This window comes from Sapajus apella, unplaced genomic scaffold (genome assembly GCF_009761245.1).
Source record: "Sapajus apella isolate SASKATOON/1434 unplaced genomic scaffold, GSC_monkey_1.0 scaffold18, whole genome shotgun sequence".
Taxonomy (NCBI): Eukaryota; Metazoa; Chordata; class Mammalia; order Primates; family Cebidae; genus Sapajus; species Sapajus apella.
Genome location: NW_022436958.1, coordinates 1,963,629 through 1,986,083, shown reverse-complemented (window position 1 = coordinate 1,986,083; position 22,455 = coordinate 1,963,629). Strand labels below are relative to the sequence as shown.

At 36.2% G+C, this 22,455-nt stretch overlaps 1 protein-coding gene across 2 annotated transcripts in view; it reads right to left on the bottom strand.

Annotated features, from left to right (window-relative positions):
- THSD7B (thrombospondin type 1 domain containing 7B) overlaps window positions 1-22,455 on the bottom strand; it is an 835,144-nt gene that overhangs the window by 1,868 nt on the left and 810,821 nt on the right. For both annotated transcript variants that reach the window (XM_032286329.1, XM_032286330.1), the window contains 6 exons: window positions 17,614-17,773; window positions 16,243-16,416; window positions 16,052-16,147; window positions 13,583-13,665; window positions 10,081-10,273; window positions 7,680-7,767 (listed from right to left, as the gene is read on the bottom strand). In XM_032286329.1, coding sequence (XP_032142220.1) covers window positions 7,680-7,767; window positions 10,081-10,273; window positions 13,583-13,665; window positions 16,052-16,147; window positions 16,243-16,416; window positions 17,614-17,773 — 794 coding nt within the window. The remainder of the gene's footprint in view (window positions 1-7,679; window positions 7,768-10,080; window positions 10,274-13,582; window positions 13,666-16,051; window positions 16,148-16,242; window positions 16,417-17,613; window positions 17,774-22,455) is intronic.

Below are 22,455 nucleotides of genomic sequence, written 5' to 3'. Positions count from 1 at the left end.
CTTGTAACCTTTAATTCTGCCACTCACTGCTCTCACCTCCGCCACACTTACCCTCCCTCCTCAGGGCCTTTGCCTCACCCTGCCTACACAGCCTGGGTTCATCTCTCTCCCTGTCTCCAGCCTTCCATGCTTTTATTTTATATTAGTATCTATTGCTTATTGGATATATACTAAGTACCAAGCTCCGTGCTGAACGTTTTACACAAAATCTCTCAAAACATCACAGAGAAATCCTGCAAGGGAGGCATTAGGATTATTGCTACTTTACAGAGAAGGACTACCGAGGTTGTTTACCTCCCCTCAGGTCACTAAGTGAGTGGTAGAGCATGCATTCTAAACAAATCTAACACACAGACCTGAGCTTTTAACCTTTACACCACACTCTCTGTATATATATGGCATTCATTTGGCACTTGGAGAAAAATGACATTTTTTTGTCTGCACATATGAATTATGTTTTATATTCTGAGTGTATCTAATTTAAAAACAAAGATTTTAATCTGCACAATTCAGTGGCATTTGACACAGTCACAGCATGTCCACCATCACCATTATCTAGCTCCAGAACATTTTCATCATGCCAAAAGGCAACTCTGCTCTCCTCCAAGCAATCTCTCCCCCACTACCCCCTGCTCTCAGCCCTTGGCAACCACTCATCAATCAACTTCCTTCCCTGATAGATTTTGATATCTCATATAAATGGAATCATACCGTATGTGGCCTTTTGTCTCTGGCTTCTTTCACTTAATGGCTAAAATGGAGAACTTTATGTTATGTGAACTTTACTGCAATAAAAAATTGATAAAATTAAAGTGGTTGCAGGGAGAAACTCCTAGTTTAAATTGCGCAAGTTTTAATTTAAGGAGTAAAATTAATTTTTTGATTGATGTTTGAAGCAAATCATAGAAGTTAAAGAAATAAATTAAAAATGGTTTTGGCAGAACCCCTAAAAGGAAGTGCAGATTCTCCCGGTGTCCCTCATCCTGGCACCTGGCATGCAGCAGGTGCTCATTGAGGATATACTGAGTGCTGGGAAGGGATGGCTGCAGGCGAACAACTTCCAGCCAGGGAAGCTGTGGAGACCCAAAAACATGATTCAGAATTTTCTCCAGAGGGAGTCTTCGCCTTCAATTTTCTGCTTTCCAGGTCATCTCCAATGCTCAAAAGGGTATTACATAATTATCTGAATAACATCCAATTTAACTTTATCTGTATTCATGTATAAGTATGTTCCAGTGACTCTAGACTGATGGGCCCAGGCTCTGGCATGAACCCCACTTGAAACGGAGTCCTGGGCATACTACTCCATGGCATTTAAAGGTGCTAAGAAATCACACACCCACCAGAGGTTGAGGCAATCTGAATGTGACTATAAATCCACCCTGATGGTGGTGGTGGTGGTGGGTTGTCTTAATGGCAAAAAAGAGTACAAGGAAGTTCATGTGAAATGATAGCAGGAGTCTTCTCCCTCCCACCTCCCTTGGTTTTCTTTTTCGTGGGGGGAGGGAGCAAAGAAGAAGAGGGGGTAAGAAATGTAGGTGCTTCCCAAACAGAGATTTCGGTAGTCTGCCCTTAATTGGAATTTGCTAAAGGCCACTGGACAAAGAGAAATTAGAGAATCTCGAGCACCAGGGAGTTGAGAACAGGAAGCCAGGAGAAAGGCTAGAGGTGGTCATATTTCTATAAAGAGCCAATACTACCACCTGGGAGACAAGTCAACTTGGCCAGCCTCTGTGATCCAGGCTTAGAATATTCTACTCAAAATTTACACAATTGTGTTTATACCACTTACCAAATTTGGAATCACATACACCATGGCTACCTCTGAAGGAAAGTGGGGGCTACTAATAGGCATGCCTTTGGACCTTTGTGGGCCATGGAGAGTGCTGGGGATTACTGGGATTAGGACCTCATTTATCATGCATCTTTTCATATTGTGCAACCTCCCAATTGCCAGATACTAAAATCACAACTATGAATGCATGAGATCTGAGAAGTTTTATGGCTTAGAACAGATCAGCCTCCTCTCAAATGTTAATCTCTGGACCACTGAATGTGGTAGTACTTTGCTGCATAGCAGGGGTGTTGCAAGGCTTTCTGGCCAGTAAAAAAGAACCCCAGAAGGAGAAGCTGAGTGGCAAGACTGCACTCAGCAAGGCGAATATTGAGGAGGCCAGCAAGTAGGAGGCTTGTCTTTATAGCATCTAGTTTGCTTTCCTTTCTCCCTACACTATCCACTTTTTCCTTTAGAAGTAAGTTTATTTCTCATTGTTTTCTGCTCCACTCTGGTTTCAGAAACGGTATGATCACCTCCCTCCCACACTAAATCAGGACCCAAAAATGCCTGGCACATAGGCCACCAACACCACCAGTCATCCTGTGCCCAGGTGGACATCTCTAATCCATCACTCTATTCTCTCCTGTTAAGCTGAGGTGTAGCCTCATCATTCTTCCTAATGGAGCACTCTTGACAGCCATAGCCACTTTCAGAGTTGGCACAAAGCATAAAACCATTTTGCAATCCTGGCTGTGAAAGATCACAGGCAGACACATTTTGAAGCAACCTCTTTTAGGGTCATTTGCATTTTAGCAAAGGATAAAAATGCATTAAGCCAGAAAAGTGAGCTCATTGTGGACTGACAAGCAAGCCTCTGGCACTTTCCAGCAAGGACTCATTCTCAGGCCAGGAGAAATTAACTAGTTTGATGAAAGCAGCACACCATCTTTTGTTTTGGCAGCCATTTGTGGGAGGCCAGCCTTTGTAGGTACAAGCACCACTCAAACTTAGGAAGAATGAGAGTGCATTACAGAACCATGCTGGGCAAGGCAGAATGGACATCATTATTGGGCGTAACTTCCAGATGCTACATCTCGGTTAACAGTAAGCTCATCCAGTGGTCATCCCCCTTAAATTGCCTCATGGATATTTACTGCCAGGGGATTAGGGGCATCAATAATATTTCTGAAACTCCAAACACTAATGGTAGATGTTCAAAGGCTAGTATTTGAAAGAAGTAGTCTTTAAGAAGACTATTTTTTGATATTTTCTCAGAAGCATTTTCAAGTTTTATTATAAATTGCTTTCATCTGAAGTATACACCAAAGACCTGGCATATTATAGCAGTTCTCTTGTCCTAAGGCTTCTATTTTTGGCAAAAATATAAAATCTCTAAAACTGTCATCCTCTAACTCTTCTGCAATCCATTTAATAGAATTAGATGCTATGAAAATATCTATTTGGGTTTCTTTAGGCGACTCATATGTAACAGCAAATGGTATGTGTTTTTATATCAATAGGTCTGTACCAGGTCTACAGCTTACTTTACCTGTGAAACAAGGAGCCTCTAGGAAATGTGGAAGCTATAGGCATTACGTTGAGTCTAAAGAGTTTTGGGGATTACTCAAGGGAAAGAAAACACGAAGACTCAAAGACCAGCATACACTCTAAGGGTAGGCAAACCTGGGGTTGATTCTACCATGCAGGTGACCTCAGGAAAATTATATAACCTAAGGATCAATTACTTTTTAAAATAGGGATGGCAATAGCAACACATCCTTGGATTATTATGATTTAATAAGCAATGTATATAATGTTTGACATATTAGCTTTTTTTCCTAGACTATTTTTCTAAAAACCACTGGCAATAAATTAATTTTTACTAATACACTCCTTTATTCATCCATTTATTTATTTGCTCAATAAATCTTGACCAAACTCATGCTTTAAAACATTCCGTAAAGCATAGTCATTACCTCTCTCCACCCAAACTCTCTGGAGTTTGATAGAGGAGGAAGATGTTTATATAAATAACTGCAATATTAGCATGGGGGAAATGCCACAGGAAAAGAGACATGAACGATTTATTTCAGACTGTTAAAAAAGAAAAATGTTGGTATTTGAGTTTTGGGATGAATAAACAGGTAGATTACCAATAGCTAGCAATGGGATACAAGGAGTAAGCCACAGAAGAAGAAAACCTCCTTGGGAAATTAGCAGGGCAGTACTCTAAGTGCCTGATATGGTTAGGCTTTGTGTCCTCACCCAAATCTCACCTTGAATTGCAAACTCCATAAACCCCATAATCCCCATGTGTCAAGGGAGCATCTAGGTAGAGGTAGTTGAATCATGGCCATGCCACTCTCATGATAGTGAGTGAGTTCTCTCAAGATTTGATGGCTTTATAAGGGGCTCTTTCCCTACCCTCAGCACTCATTTCATACTGCCACCCTGTGAAGAAGGTGCCTGTTTCTCCTTTGCCTTCAGCCATGATTGTAAGTTTCCTGAGGCCCCCCTAGCCATGCAGAACTCTGAGTCAATTGAATCACTTTCCTTTATAAATTATCCAGTCACAGCTATTTCTTCATAGCAGTATGACAATAGACTAATATAGTACTCTAATGTAAAATTATTTCTCCTAAAAATTATCTTTAAGAAAGAGGTTATAGTCATATTCAATGATTATAAAATCTTTTATATAATGAGGGTCTGCATTTGTTATACAAATAGCTTTTTAAAAAATGAAAATAATATACATACACACAGGACAAGTAAAATGGTCATCTTCCCTAATATATGCAGATAGGCGCTTGGATGCTAGGATAAAACCTCTGAAAGAGTAGCATAAAGAGATCCAAAGAAATGCTATATCTCAGACAACTTGGGTGAAAGTAAATATACTAAACTTGATACTGAAGCAAACTGTGAAAAGAAAGACTAAAGCAGTGATAAGAGTGACTCATCTGAAAGATAGATGGAGACATTGAATAAAACTGTGTTATGAATATAAAATTAGAGAAAACGAACATTGTATATAATCAAATACTGTATTTATATATGATATAAGATAATAAATGGAACTGTATAATTTGCAAATTGATTAAATATTAGCATAGACAATTTATTATCTAAATCTAAAAGTTTATTTAAAAAGTCAATTTTTTTTCTGTTTTTTAAATTTTTCATAGTTAGAAAATGAAGACTTAAATGTGTTTTGACCTATACAACACACCAGCCTGTATAGGGCATAGGGAATTAGTAGAAGATAGGTTTGAAAGAGCCGTTTGGGCTCCAGCTGTGGAAGACTTTAGTCAACTGGTGAAGCAGCCAAAATATGACTTTAGTTTTGCTATCTGTGGGAAGCCAGGGCTCATGTGTGAGTAGGAGAGGTCTGATCCCTGGAGCTAAGTTTCAGAAAGCTGAATCTCGCTGTAGACTGCAGATGGGAGAATGTGTAACAGGTCCAAATATGAGTGCTACTTCCAGAGGGACACTATTAAAGGCAGGCATTGGGGATGAAGAAAACAGCTATGAAAAATAATGTGCATAAATATTTATGTATTTTGGCTACTGAAAAATAAAGAGAAATTTTATTGATATTTTATATAAAAGAGCTATGAAAAATAACATGCATAAATATGTAATTTGGCTACTGAAAAGAGAAATTTTATTGATATTTTATATTTAAAAATTCACCAGAAAGCAATATATTGATGTAGCAAAACCGCACTTGTACCCCATGAATATATATATATATATATATATATATATATATATATAAATTTTCTAGAAATTGGTTTGTTAAGAGAATTCAATGATGTACCTAATTAATTCCTAGTGCCTAGAGTCATGCAGAAAGGGGCCTTAATAAATATGTGTTGTCAAAGGAATAGATTATGATTAACACATTTTTAGGTTGAAGGGAATGGAGAAAAATCAAAAGGCAAAATATATGTGTTACTACATGTTAATTTTTAATCTTTTTAATATTTAAGGGAAAAGGGAACCATAGAATCTGGATTTGGGGATGTGGCTACTAACAGCTAGAATTCATATAAGTTACAGACTGATACACTCTCCAATTAGCTTACGCTGTGTTACCCTACTGATTGCTTTGAAAGCAGTTTCCTATCAGCCAAACCTTCATGTCTTTTGCTGCAATTTAAGAAATTTCCCCCTTGTTTTAATCTTTTCTGGTGGTGAAAGCTTCTTATTCTTCTAAACCTCATGCAAAGCTTTCAAATTCACATTTGCTCATTTAGAGTAGATCTAGACAATACTAACCAAACTCATCAATTTGCATTAAAAAAAGTAAAAAAAAAAAAAATTGGTTCTAGGATGAATGACCAACTGAAGATAACACTTTTCACTACAACAACAGGGAAATGTTAGTTGGATACAAATCTAATTTCTAGGGATTCAATTTCTAACACCATAGGTGGCAGAAAGAATTAAAGTCATCTTATTTTCTTTACCAACTTTCACTCACCAAGACAAAAGATTTAAAAATCTGTGTAGCCTTGGAAACACAATTTGAGGCTAAATAGACAATGGCTGAATTTGAATCAAGATTAAAACTTGGGTAAAAATCCTCAGAAAAATAGTCTCTGAGACAGATGATGAAGATAAATATCTTTACTAGGAGAAAAAAGTGAAGTAACACTTTGAGCTCATGAAAATAAAAAAATACATTGAAACTTCTGCTCAGAAAGCCGATAAAATATTCTCAGCACACTTGAAAATATTAAAATCTACAGCTGACCCTTGAACAACACAGGTTTGAACTGTATCAACTTATATGCAGATTTTCTTCCACCTCTGCCACCCCGAGACAACAAGGCTAACCCCCCTTTCTTCCTCCTTCTCCTTAGCCTAGTCAGTATGAAGATGATGAGGATGAAGACCTTCATGATAATCCATAACTACTTAGTGAATAGTAAATATATTTTCCATTTTTTATGATTTTCTTAATTATATTTTCTTTTCTCTAGCTTACCTTATTGTAAGAATACAGTATATAATTCACATAGCATAGAAAATGTGTTATTTGACCATGTTATTGGTAGAGCTTCTGGTCAAAAGTGGGCCTTTAGTAGTCAAGTTTTGGAGGAGTCAGAAATTATATTTGAATTTTCAACTGCGTGGGAAAGTTGGCACCCCTAATCCTCATATTGTTCAAGAGTCAAGTGCATTTAATTCTGTCTGGTTTCAAGAGCAGTGCATCAACTAACATATATTCTGTATGATAAACTAGTCATTATTTTCTGAGAACAATAAATTCTCAGGAACTAGTCACTTTACAAAATGCTTTTTTTTGGAATTGGCCATCAATTAAATTTTGTCCCATAGCTGGTAAATATAGTAAAACAACTTGCTCTAATCTTTAAAATGTGCTTACAGGTTGCCTGAACCAACTGATCAGTTTAACCTAACCATTCAATATTTAAGAACTAAAATTATCTACAGTAATTTTCTTAACCTGGACCACAGATTAGAATTACATGAGAAGCTACTAAATACCCAGATGACCTGGCCACACCCAGGACTAATTAAATCAGAATCTCTGGGGAGTGAGATCAAGCATGATTCCCTAGGAGACATCAGTGTATTGTCAAGGCTGCAAACTACTGATCTAAATCAAAACACCAAAATGGAAAAGTCCTGACCATTGATTTTCATGTTATTCAAATACCAAATTTTAAAAATATTATCTCAAGTGAGAACAAAAAAGATAATGATTCCTTGTTTCAACTACTCAGCCATTCTACTGTTGAAGATTATTTGTGGCCTCAAGAATCCTGTTACACTGGTCAATGATACTGATTTTTTTTTTTTATACTTTTAAGTATAACATGAAATCTGTAAAAATATGAATATATACTTTTTACTACTTAGTACTTACCAAACAAGGTAGGAAGTAAATACTAGGAAAATCATGATAAGAAAAGCGCCACCTGAAACGCCATAGACCCAAATTTTTACTCGGCCATCTGTTTAAAATAGAGATAACGTAAGAAGCTTAGCATACAGAAGTCTGCAGCATTGGAGAGACGGGGCAACATTAGATCTAACAACCCCAAGCTGACTATGAGTTCTGTACTTGAACACCAGCACCTTAGCCAACTGTGCACTCAACTGTAGAAGTTAGTAATGTCCTCACATACTCTGTAAATTGTCAGGTAGAATCAGGAATTAAAAAGATTCTCTCTTAGAACATCACAGGAATATGGGTTTCCTACCAGAAATTATGTCTGTGAAAAAAATCTGAGAATGTTATTACATGGAGCCATTTTTAATGGACTTTTACAGATAAACAGTTTTCATTATTGTTGACTTTTAGCAAATGAACTCTCAAAAGCATTAGGTTGTAACTTCATGGCACCAAAATGTTTATTTTGCTGAATGTTTTACTTTTCATCTGAATTCTGAGACACTCATAGGTCATAAGCATAAGTGGAAATACCCATAGGTAATAGCTCTCAAATGAGGAAAAAAAAGTGAAAATGTAAAATATAAGATAGTCAATCAAATTTTTTCACAATACCAAACAAACACCAGCAATCATTATTTTATAAAATCCAGTCAATTTGTAGGCTAGTTTGAATTTCAAGTGTTTACAGCCATATCAATAGACAAAAATATGGCAATATATTTGACAACATAAAAAGAAAAAAGAAAATTATAATTAAGAGAAAACCTTACATGGAAAGAAAACTACTATGACCATTTTTAGTGGTTCTACTTCCAGAATAATGTTAGGCAAACAAAAACCACATGACGAAACAAGTTAATCAATTCACCAAATTACTGTAAAATTATGACCATGTGTCTACAAGTACACATTATTTTGGATCTGGTATCTACTACAGTTAACAAAATGAATTAACTATATATTTTAATCTATTATGTTACTTTTTATTCCATATAAGCTTGAGTATATATATAAACACAAATATATGTTTTTTCTACATATTATAGAAACTTGTTGTTTCTGTCACTCTAATTTTTTTTGCTTGATTTTATGTGAGCATACAGCTAACTAAACTTAGAATTGGACTGACAAAGGCAATGCCTCAGCATCCCAAAGGAACTGCATTTAGTTCTGAAAGAAACACACACAGAGATTCATTATGCTACACGAATGTAATTAACTACAGGTCCAAAATACACATAACAGTATCTTATTCAAAAAAACTTCTATGGGAGGAAAAACAATCAAAATCTATTGTAAACAACATTTGTTTTGAATAAAATCACAATTACTTTCAATTATATTACAACTACCTATTATAGTTTTTCCTTATAGGACACTTTCAAGCCTCAATCAGATTTTAGAATAAAGTTCAATGTAGTAATGGTATTTTTCTATGGTCATAAAATTTTTACCAAAGCTTTGATTCTAATCTCTTTGAAACACTAATGATGAAATGGCCTATTCTGAGTTTTTACATTTCTCGAAAAACAAAAAACTCTTTCCTGAGTGAGAATGCTCCTTATAGCTTATCATCCATAACACCTCCTGGATTGGTGCAATGGGAGGATCCAGTGCTTTTAAATCCCCAGTTTAGAGGTATGTGATGGTACAAAACCTTTAAGCCATGTTACTTTTAAAAAAGTATTAATATATTCTATAGGGACATAAAAGATAGGCTAAAACTTATTTTAAAAAATACGCAGTGAAAAATAAGCCTTCCCATCACCCTCTCAATTCCCTATCCAGTAGCTATCACTGTGTACCAGTTTCCTGGTGAATTTTTCTAGGTTTTCTCTGCATATGCAAGCAGCTGAGCACACACATACCAATTTATGCACTTCTTAAAAGGACACAAATGGTGCATGTCATGCACTTTGATTTGTACTTTTTCTTTCACTATATAATGTAGGTTGAAAATATTTTCATATTAGTTCAGAAAAGAGGGTCTACCTCTTATTAGCAACCCTGTGATACACCATGATACAGTATTATGCCACTGCACTCCAGCCTGGGCGACAGAGTGAGACCCTCTCACAAAAAAAAAAAAAAAAAAAAGATATTTTCAAAGGATATTATTCTGTTACTTAACTCATTGTCTCTTAGACTGGGGTTGAGAGACTTATGTTCAACCATTCATGAAATACTGTACACTTAAAGAAACTCATGCATCATGCAATATTCAAATCTGAGAAACCCTGAACTATACCATATTGCCTATTTCTTCTCTCTTCTTTTCCCCCTTCCCTCCATTCTTTCCATCATGAGAAGTGGTCAAAATATAGACCTCCCATGAGAAAATTTTCATTTATTACTCACAACAGAAACTCACCTGGATCAAGTGGTTGAAGAGACCATCCTTTAAAAATATCATGTATTTTTGAATTCACAGGTCTGTTTTTCCCAGAAAGGTTCTTCACATCAGCTTTTTTGTCCTCGGAGCCTGGTACTTTCATGCAGTAATCCAGGAAACCATTTGATCTCATGATCTCTGTATAGCCCTTCTCACAACCACAGACTCCACCCTACAGCATAAAGAATATTTTTATGGTTACACAGTGAGTTGAGCAGATGAATTAATAACAATATACATGTTAAAATCACTTAATACATGCACTATACATCATGGCAATTTAGAGTTTTGGGAAACTGGACCTGCCAATGAGATGAAAATCAAATACATAGTTTGCCTTTTTGAATTCCGAAGTCAGCTCTTAAATAAAATGCTAGGTTTTTGAAATGTGTTCACAATTCTGACACCTTCCAAATATTAAACCATAGTTATTTGTGAATAAAGTTAATTAACTATGTCTTTTCCTTGCTGTCTCTATTTTTTTTTTTTTTTTGAGACAGAGTTTCGCTTTGTCGCCGAGGCTGCTGGAGGGAGGGCAATGGCAGGATCTCAGCTTACTGCAACCTCTGCCTCTCAGGTTCAAGCAATTCTTCTGTCTCAGCCTCCTAAGTAGCTGGGAATTACAGGCGCCCACTACCATGCCCAGCTAATTTTGTATTATTATTGTTTTTTAACAGGGGCGGGGTTTCACCATGTTGGCCAGGTTGGTCTTCAACTCCTGATCTCAGGTAACCTGCCTGCCTTGGCTTCCCAAAGTGCCAGGATTATAGGTGTGAGCCACCATGCCAAGCCTATAATGGAGATGTTTATGGCATTTAACCAAATTATCTTCAACTCTTATCCCCATTTGTTTCAGATCCTTGCCTACTTGCTTCAGCCCACCCTTCCTACTGAGCAGCAAAGCAACAGGGATTATGTACATATCTTCTTTGAATTAAGTGCTCTTGCTACACCAGCTGCTAAATCCCTCCATCACCTTTTACCATTGACCACTAACTATTAGAGTATGCTCAACCTTCCTAGCTGGAAAAACATAAGCAGGGAAGGAGAAGGGTCCCCCACCAGGAATGTTAGGCAAGGCAACCATCAGGTGATGGTTAGGTAGCTGTTAAACTGTTTCTCTAAAACAGTAATTGGTTGCAGCCAGCACCAGGGAAAGTCAGTCTCCCAAAAGATAGAAAACACCTAAAGCTGGTGATAAGCAGCTTCCTGATAAAATCTCAGGAGTTGGGCAAATGGGTTCAACTCTTCTCAATAAGATGCAAAATGGTAGAGTTTAACTTGTATACGACCTTCCTCTAGGAACACATAACTTGTAAAGGAAAAATGCCTCAAGTGAGCATGTGCACAACTTCAGTAAACACATTGTGCATGAGACCCCTTCCAAGTCCTGGCAGGCCACTGTGCATGTGGATGGCCCACCCTAAGGGAAAAATCCAGGAAGAAGGGACACAACGCTCACCCCCGAATCCCAAAGCATGCCAACATATAAAACCCAAGTCAAAGATTAAAGAGGGCACTTGAATCTGTCAAGTTGCCCACTTGGCTTTCTTCCAAGTGTACTTCCTTTCATTCCTGTTCTGAAACTTTTTAATAAACTTTCACTCTTGTTCAAATACTTGCCTCAGCCTCTCACTCTGCCTTATCCTCTCAGATGAATTCTTTCCTCTGAGGAGGCAAGTCTCAAATTGCGGCAGACCTGTATGGATGCACTGTTGCTAACGTAAGCAGATCAAACTTCCTCTTTGCTCATAGGCTCACTTCTGCACTCAAGCAGGGCAGCCTTACACAGGGGATAAAAGACATCACCAAAGGCACATGCTCAAGAGAAATATGCATATATCTGAGTTACTCTTTCCTTGTAATAACTTGAGTGTCACCCCACATCACATCCCTAGTTGGCAGTGTGACAATGGGTCCTTTATATTTGTCTGTGAATTCCTGGTCATTTTCAAGTACCATGAATGTCACTGAGAAGCTGATTATCGTGAGACATGATAGATTAAAATTCCTATCTGTCTCTGGAAGTGAACCTGAAAATAATTGCACTTCCTCCAGGAAGTGTACAGACAATAGAGAAGAGTGAAGGAGAATAAGTATAAGATTATGAATCTCTATGACTTTGCTCTTATGGCTCCTTACCTAAAGCTATTTATCTAGCATTTTCTGAACAGACCTTAGCTTCACACAGCTACTCATGCCAATCCTCATCAACCAGTTAACTTTATTTAGGTCATCAATTATTACTGAACATGTGATTCTGAGGAGAAATAAATACTAAAAGTAAACAAGGCACCTCTTCTACAAAATGAAAAAAGTAAGAAAAGCACGTTTGGTTACCTGTCCATAGTTTAGCTCAGGTTGCAGTCATATAATAATAACACATAAATATGACATTTTCAGTCGGTTTTAATTGAAAGTATCACAAAATGATATCTTCATATCACAATGGAGAGATCTAATTAAGAAAATTTTTATAATCCCAGCCATTAAAGCCGTATTCTCAAGACACACCTCTATTTTTAGCATGAGAGAAAAGTTGTAACCAGTCAGTTATATGTTCCAGAATTCAAGGAAAAAAGTAATTTCTGTTTTATTAAAGAAGACATTCAGAGGGTTGGTATAAAGCTATACTTTCTGCTTTTCAAACATCACTAACCCAAACGGAGTTCCTGAACTTCTCCTACTTTCCTTCTATTCCCCTCTGCAAGCTTACCCACTGTCTTTTCTGTGGTAAAGAATTAAGCCATCTTGAATTGTAAGGCCAATAATAGGACTGAGTACTTGAATTATTTTTAATCAAATCATTTTTTAGAATGAGCATACTATGAGAAGTTTGTTTCTTTAAAAAATGTAGCATACTTAAAAAAATTATATATGCACTGCATACTATGAGTGCTCTTGATTAGAATACATTATATGTCTTACATTTATTCCTGAGGTGTAGTAGATGTGAGTTATATAAGAAAAAGTACAAATAAATGTCTGCTTTAAAAAAAAAATACACACATGACCGCCAAGTCCACACATATTTTTTTCAATGATAGTCACATACTTAGCTTACTTAAAATAAACTAAAAATGTACTCACTCCACAGTAATCACAGTGTAATTATATATAATAACTTTAGCAAATATGAACATTTTTAATATCTTTCAAAATAGGTGAGGTGTATATAAGGTTGAGAAGAGAAGACATAAGTCAACTGAGAACACTTATTGGTAAATAGAGCTAATAGAAATTAGATATTTGAAAGATTTGGCTAAAGACAGATTTATAGAAAAAAAAAATACTGCTCTCCTTAATACATGGTCCTGCTGAGAAATTCTTTATAAGTGTGATTACTCCTGCAAATGCCTCTAGATGGTATCGTGGGCACGTGGAACTGTTGCTTGTGCTGCAGCAGACAGGAGAACATCTGATTGCATGTGTAAAACACAACAATTAATGGACTTGTAGAAGACTCCAGCACATGACTCACCTGTGTACAGTAGGAGAAAGGCTTTCTGCAGGCTGGAATGCATTGCCGAATGGCAGCAGGGCGGGCCTGAGGGGAGCAGCCTCCTACAAAGGAAATTCCACCATCATTTGCAGATTTCTCTATAATAAACATTTATAATTTTTTGGTAATTTGTAACCTGTGGTACTGGCCTCTTTGCAACAGTATTATTATTTTTGAAAAATCTATTTGCCAACATTGTGGCCTAAGCCTATTTTATTGATTACTCTAAAACGAATTGTTTGAAATGGGAGGCTCTTCTAACAAAGGCTATTTGCAGTAGAGTTTTTATGCTTGTTTAATGGCGACGTGATTCTATCATACAGCTATGCTGGAGTGCAAAGTCTGTGAGAGTCAAAATCTGTAGAAGAATTGATAAAATCTAAATGTAAACTTAGGAGCAGAAAACATATCTCATGGAACACTCATTCTACATATATACCACTCTAGCACCCAGCTAGGCACTAGGCCAATTCCAACAACTCAGTAAATACTATGTTGATACTATGGTATCAAACACGTTGGTAATATTTTTAAATGTAAATCAACTGAAATACATACACACAGAGTCACATACAAACACATATTCTTAAGAGCAAGTGCAGAAGCTCTAGAAGGGACAAACATCTGACACAGCACTTGTTACTGCTCCGTACATATTTTTGAGTAAGTGGATGGGATAATGCATAGCTCTAAAATGGAAAATAATTTACGTACTAAACTTGCTTTGCTAAATTAATTGCTTTGCTAAATTCTAGAAGGGACAGGCAACAATCTGACACAGTACTTGTTACTGCTCCGTACATATTTTTGAGTAAATGTATGGGATAATGCGTATCTCTAAATTGGAAAATCATTTAAGTACTAATCTTGCTTTGCTAAATTCAAGATAGTAAAAGAGATATGAGAGAAAGCCTAGAGACAATTTGACTAAGCACCATTTATATAGCGCTGGTTGCACTGAAAGGTACTAGCCTTTGGATAACTACAATTGTCAGCCCATTATAGTTTATAGTTTTGTAGCTGCAAAAAGCTTTGGGCCCAAGGCAGAATTGGGAACAGCTGGACTTATACTGTCCCTGGGAATGAAGCAGCTAAATTCTCACTGTGACTTGAAAAATAAAACAAAGAATCCACAGATAAATTTTTAAAAAGCAAAACTAACAGTCCAGAATTAGCATCTAGGTGTGAAACTGATAATCCAGGTGTTAGTGGCAAGAACCACACAGTCCTATTTCTATCAACTGTGTTCATGCTGATGGGGGAGGGTTTCCACACTTTAAACCAAGGATCTCCACAGCAGGAGTACCTCAGCGGGAAGAGCGCTCTTAAGGATAGAAAAGAAAATCTTGGAATTTACATAGATTATAGAACATATTTTTTAATTTTAAGAATTAATTAAGCTCTAATAATATTTATCAGATGATACCGGTGACCTGAGTTTCTTCATCAGATGACTACATGTTATACACTGTGCATGAGGAATTCCATGCAGATAATTGATAGCAAAGACCCTACCAGTGTGTTAACTCTCAGAATATTGCAGAGGATGATGCCTTCTGTGTTGACTAGGGAGACTTACAGTATATTTAGTTTTAACAACTTACGAAACGGACAAGTAGCTTAAAGTAAATTATTTTATGGATAAACTATGAATTAAAAAGAATACCAATAGTGCAAAAGCAAGTAAACAAGAAAAAGGAGGAGCTGCCAGTACTTCTATTCCTATAGGCACTTCTCCCAGCTCTTGCACAAGCTCTCTGTAAACCGTACTACTAAGTAAAAATAATGACAATTTAATTTGCTCTGACAAGAAAGCATTTAAAAACCTCAAAAATTATTAAGAATACCACTTTCACAATCAAATGGTATATATCATCATGAATGAGGGACCTTTTGCTCAGTCTATATTTAGATATTAAGTAATAATTGTGATTCACAAAATATTCAAAAACTAAGCATCCAGTGCATGAATACAAATGGCTATAATTTACAACATAAAAGCCTTCTGCATCATTAACATACAGAATATTTTAATTTTAAAATTTTATCTTCATTAACCTCTTTAATTTCAACTTCTGGGTATGTTTTATATCAGTTTAGTACTACACACACACATGCTAAGATATGTCCTTCAAAACGTTTTATTGAGAAGAGACATGATTTAAAATTTTCTAACATTTGTCCTTTTCAGTCTTTATCTCAGATCATGATATTTAAGGACATTTTATTTTATTTCAGCTTATTTAAGTAGTTTGATATTTTCATAGGTCTTAAAATTGAATTTCTTTATTTCTAAGATGCAAAGGTCTGATGAAAATCTGCAATAAAATTCACCTAAGCTATCTGCCCAAGTCACCCTTACTTATAATTTGTAAGCTAATTCTTCTCACAAATAACAATACTCATGGATCTTTGTGAAGTGTCCACATGAGTCTTAGGCAGGAGTACCTGTGACATTAATGCCATCTGAACGCTGGCACCATACAGTTCGTTCGTTATTGTTCCAAAGACTTACTTTCCATGTGTAGTGATAACATTTGCCTCCTGTAAGTAAATACGAAAATAGCAGTTCTATTACATCTCACTTAGCATAAGCATTGATCAATGAAAGCTAAAGAACTGAAAAGCATTCTTGGTACCTGTACAAGGGCGTGTTTCTAGAACCTGTTGGGGGCAGTTGTCTTGATTCTCAAAAGACTGAATTATAAATGTCCTTGACCTAGACTGGCGGCCCACAGTCTCAAAGCTTCTTCCATCAATGCAGGTTAATTCACACGGGCTCCACTCTGACCATTCTGTTAAATGGCAGTCTCCTGGACATCAGGCAGTACAGGGTGGGGGAAACAGCATGAAAAGTGGCACTGGACAACATGTGCATGGGCAGGGCTCACACAGAGATTTGCAGTGATATATGTGTTTCCAGATACTACACATTCTACATTGATCAATTTTCCAATCAGAATGTACTACGAATGATGAAGTAATTTATAGTTTAATCTTGTTTAACAAGAAAGTGTCAAAAACTAGATTCTCATTACTTTGCTTCAAATTGTAGTAGTCACATCTAGAAAACATTATGTATCTACTCGTGTTAATAAAATTTTTAGAAGGGAGATATAAAGATTATAGTAACTCAGTGTTCAAAGATCTGCATCACATCATAAAATGGATGTTCACAGAAACCATGTAAAAGAGAATAAGTAGGTCACTGAAATGAACTATCGTTTGGACCAAAAAATGTTTAATTTAATACCCTGAACATCTTTCTCATTCAATAAATATAATTTATAATTTATAAATATATCTTTTCACAAATTATACATACAAATATTTTATATTTGTATGTTTATAATACATATGTGTGTATACATATGTTTATAATACATATGTGAGTATATTATACATACATATATGTGAGTATACACACATACGTATATGTTGTACACTGTATTATAAAAATATATTGTCACCTTGAACTTATGCCATACAAACTAAGTTGTGTTACTAGGATTAAAATAAACTCATACATTTTATGTAACTAATAATGACCTTCACATTTATATAGAACTTCACATTTACTGAGGGCTTTCATGAACTCATAGCCTTACTGGTTTCCACCATGCCGTCACCCAGAATTCTGTCATCATTTTTTGAATTCTGGTCAATGTGCTAGGTCCTGCTGTATAAGGTATTAACATCACAGTTTCTAGATGAAGAAACCATTGCTCACAGGGCCTAGATTACATACCCCAAGTAAAACAATGAAGTGATAGAGAAAAGATTTCAACTTGGCTCTTAGGTTTCCAAATCCAGTGCCTTTTTTGCTTTGCCTACTTCGGCTCCATCAAAGCAGTAGCTACATACCAAAGTGATAGCTACAATTAAAAGTGAATTAAAGTTATTTAAAAACTCTAATTTTGATAAGCTAGAGAATCTCCAGGAAAAAATCAGTAAAACAAAACATAAAAAGATCACTGTGGGAGGCACTCCCAATCACTAGCGTTGCATACCTGGGCAAGGCACAGAACACAGCTGCTTCAGGATGCTGTCCTGAAAGGGCATTTCTCCACATAGTGCATCCTCGACACGTCCAGCTGCATGAGATGTTGAACCATTGTGGACCATGCAGGAAAGGCTGCGGACCTGAACTCCTTCTCCACAGTCTCCACCCTGTGAGAGAGACGATACTTTCGCAATTACCCAAATAATTCACATCTCAAAGTTCTGGCTCTTGCTACCTCATCTAAGAAGACCATAGTTGCATGTTTTTGGTAGCTTCCTCCTCTTGTGCGCTCGTTCTCTCAATTGTTGACAATAAAGCATCACTGAGTAACACCACCAGAGCTGACAGAGAAGCTGCGGTGGGAAAATGGAAATTTATATCATGCAACTTATGCACTCAGACTATGACAATTCATTTTGGAACTCAGCCAAGACTGACTAAAAAAGAAAAACAATATATAATTTGTCTAGGTGTATATGATAAAATGACCTCATCTGTAATCACTGCCAATGGGAACATGTAAAGCTACAGGGCATACATTTATTTTGCCTATTTTTCTCTTTTATAGAATTCAGTGCTTTTTTATATGGATTAGGTTAAAGTTTCTATTAAAACACTGTTTTTCTCTGTTGCCACAAGAAGTTGTTTTCACAGCATTCCTTCTATGCTGAATAACGCTCCTTGAAGACATGTCATACCCATGTCACTTAGGTATTCTAGGCAATTAGAAAAATTTTGTACAGTGTCTCACAGAAATAGAAGCTTAGAATTGGATGGCTCCTAGTGATAATCTGGCCCTACCATCTGCCTGATAAAAGGTTTCCTACTATAAAATTTTTGGCAGAGAAGTCTTCAGTTCCAAAATGTCAGTATAGAAGCAAGCTGGCTTCACCTTTCTCCCAGCCCCGACTACAGAAAACCAAAAACAAATATTCAATTTTGAGACTAACATCAGCTGTATCCCAGAGATCAAATGTGAGGATAAGACAGTTCCTGGTGCCACACAAAAGTGAAAAAACTCAGTAAGTGGTAAGAGAATCAGACTTTCACATCTGCAACAGCCCTCCCCCAAATCTGCCCAGAACCAAATGCACAGAAATTTTCCCCTTTACTCATAGTTTCTATGCTGTGAAACGTGAGATTGTGGTAGATAACCAGATTCCCCAACATCTTAAGCATCCTGGCAGGAGGCCTGTCTCTGCCTTAGCCCAAGGAAGCATGGGAAGTGCCTGAAGAAACATCCCTAAGGACATCCAGAGACAAAGAGGGAAGGGATCCCCAGTTCTGAAAACTGCTCTGTAATTCATCCAAATGAGATACCAAGTCAAAGTGGCTGTTCAGCAGCACCATGCTGTAGGAGGTTGGTTTCACAGGTCCCTAGGCACAAACCCCTAGCCAGCCTTCTCACACTATTGGGATACCACCTTGGGGACCTCCCCTATTCAGGATAGGTAGCACACTAATTGTTTACTGAAGCAAAGCAAACCTAGGCCCAAGATGCTATCAGTGCTGAAAAGAAGGCCACCACCTAGAAGTAGAAAAAAGAAAGAAAACCAACAGTTAAATTTCAAGGAATTACCAAAAAATCATACCCAATAAAAACCAAAACAAGTCACACAGACAAGACTGGAATAAACAGCTAATCTTTCAACTTAAAGACAGAGATGCACATACATAAAAAACAAGGTAAACAGGGAACCATAACTACCCCAACAGAATACAGAAAGGAATACAGTGTGTGATCTTAACGACATGGATATATGAGCTCTCTGATCAAGAATTCAAAATAACAATTTCTAGAATACTCTATGATCTCCCCAATAACACAGAAAATCTATTCAGAAATCTATCAGCGAAATTAAACAGAGTTTGAAATAATAATTTAGAAAGTAGGAATATTGAAACAACTACATTTGCTGAACTGAAAAATTCATTAGAGGCTCTCAAAAGCAGAATGGATCAAGCAGAGGAAAGAATTAGTGAACTCAAAGTCAGGTTATTTGAAAATACACAGTCAGAGGATAAAAAGAATGAAAAGGAACAAAGACTGCCTACAAGACATAGAAAATTACCTGAAAATACCAAATCTAGGAGCTCATGGTGCTCAAAAGGGAGTTGAGCAAGACCAACGTGTAGAAAGCTTATTCAAATAAAGAACAACAGAAAATTTTCCAAAACTTGAGAACGATATAAATATCCAAGTACTGCAAAGTCAGAAGACCAAACAGATATGACCCAAATAAGACTATCATAAGGCACACAATAATCAAACTCTCAATGGCGAAGGAGAAAAAGAGGATCTTAAAAACATCAAGAGAAAATAAGCAAAGAATAGATAAAGGAGCTTCCATTTATCTGGAAATAGATCTCTCAATGGAAATCATACAGGGCAGGAAGAAGTGGTACATTTTCAAAGTTCTGAAAGAAAACTTCCACTGCCCAAGCATACTGTATCCAGTAAAGTTATCCTTCAGATATAAAGGTATGATAAAGTCTTTTACAGACAAATAAAACCTGAGAGAATTCAGCACCACCAGACTTGTCTTATGAGAAATGCTAATGGGGGTTCTTCAATTTGAAAGACCAAAACATGAACGTGCAAAAAGAAAGCACCTGAAGATATACAACCCACTGGTAAAATTAAGCACATGAACAAACATGGAATATCCTAATACTGTAATTGTGGTGTACAATTCCCTCATAACTGTAATTTGAAGCCCCAAATAAACATCTATCAAAAATAGTAACAGCTACAGCAAACTGCTAAGAGACAGGTAATATAAAAAGTATGTAAACTGAGAAAAATTAAAGTCAAAATGTCAGAGGAAAAAGTTAAATTAAAATTTTTTTTTGTTTGTTTCTATTGTTTTCTTTGCAATACAAGTTAAGTTGTCACCTCTTTAGAATAACTTGTTATGTGTACAGGGTATTTTTTGTAAGCCTCATAGTAATCATAATGCAAAAACTTATAATAGATTTACTAAAAGTAAAATGCAACAAATTAAAACATATTACCAAAAACAGATATACAAGAAAAAAACAAACAACCCCATTCAAAAGTGGGTGAAGGATATGAACAAACACTTTTCAAAAGAGGACATATATGAGGCCAACAAACATATGAAAAAATGCTCATTATCACTGGTCATTAGAGAAATGCAAATCAAAACCACACAGAGATATCATCTCATGCTAGTTAGAATGGCGATCATTAAAAAATTGGGAGACAACAGATGCTGGAGAGGATGTGGAGAAATAGGAACATTCTTACACAGTTGGTGGGAGTGTAAATTAGTTAAACCATTGTGGAAGACAGTGTGGTGATTTCTCAAGGATCTATAAATAGAAATTCCATTTGACCCAGAAATCCCTCTACTGGGTATATACCCAGAGAACTATAAATTGTTCTACTATAAAGACACATGAACACGTATGTTCATTGCAGCCCTGTGTACAATAGCAAAGACCTGGAACCAACACAAATGCCCATCAATGATAGACTCGACAAAGAAAATGTGGTACATATACACCATGGAATACGATGCAGCCATAAAAAAAACGATAAGTTCCTGTCCTTTGTAGGGAATTGAATGAATCTGGAAACCATCATTCTCAGCAAACTGACCCAAGAACAGAAAGCCAAGCATTGTATGTTCTCACTCATAGGTGGGTGTTGAACAATGAGAACATGTGGACTCAGGGAGGGGAGCATCACACACAGGGGACAGTTGTGGGTGGTAAAGGAGAGACAAGGGGAGGTGGGGAGGGATGGGAGGGTGGAGAGGGATAACATGGGCAGAAATGCCAGATGTAATATGCACCTAAAGTAAAATAAATTAAAATAAAAACATATTACCAGAGAAAATCACTTCACCACAGAGGAAGAGGGGAAATAATGAAAAGAGGAATTACAAAGCAAATAGAAAACCAGCAACAAATGGCAGTAATAAGTTCCTATCATGTAAATAGATTCAATTTTCCAATTAAAAGACATGGAGTGTCTGAATGGATAAAGGAATGAGTCCCAAATATATACTGTCTACAATAAATTCACCTTACCTATAAAGATACATATAGACTGAAAGTGAAGTAAAAAAAAAGATAATAAAAAAAGAGGAGTAGCTATATTTATGTCAGTTAAAATGGTCTACAAATCAGACTATAAAAACAGACAAAGAAGGTCACTATATAATGATAAAGGGGTCAATTCAGCAAGAGGATATACCAATTGTAAATGTCTATATATCCAACACAAGAGTTCCCAAGTATATGAGGAAAACATTAATAGATTTAAAGGAAGAGAGACCATAATACAATAATAGTAGAAAATTTCAACACCCCACTCTCAGTAATTGACAGGACAGACACATAATCAATAAAGAAACACTAGAGTTAAACTACATTAGACCAAATAGGCCTAACAGATATTTATAGGCTATTTCACCCAACTGTTCCAGAATACACATTATTTTCATCAGTACATGGGACATTCTTCAGAATAGACCATATCTTGGGCCACAAAACAAGTTTCAACAAATTCAAAAAAGTAGAAATCATATCAAGTATGTTTTCTGAATAAAGGAAATACTACTAGAAATAAATAACAAGAGAAACCTTAAAAGCTACACAAATACATGGAAATTAAACTGAATAACCAATGAATAAATTTAAAAAATTAAGAAAATATAAATATTTCTTAAAACAGTGAAAATGGAGAAAAACAACCCCAAATCTATGAAATACAGAAAAAGCAGCACTAAGAGCAAAGTTTATAGGAATAAATGTCTACATTGAAAAAGTAGAAAGAATTCAAATGAACAACTTAATGGTGTACTCCAAGGAACTAGAA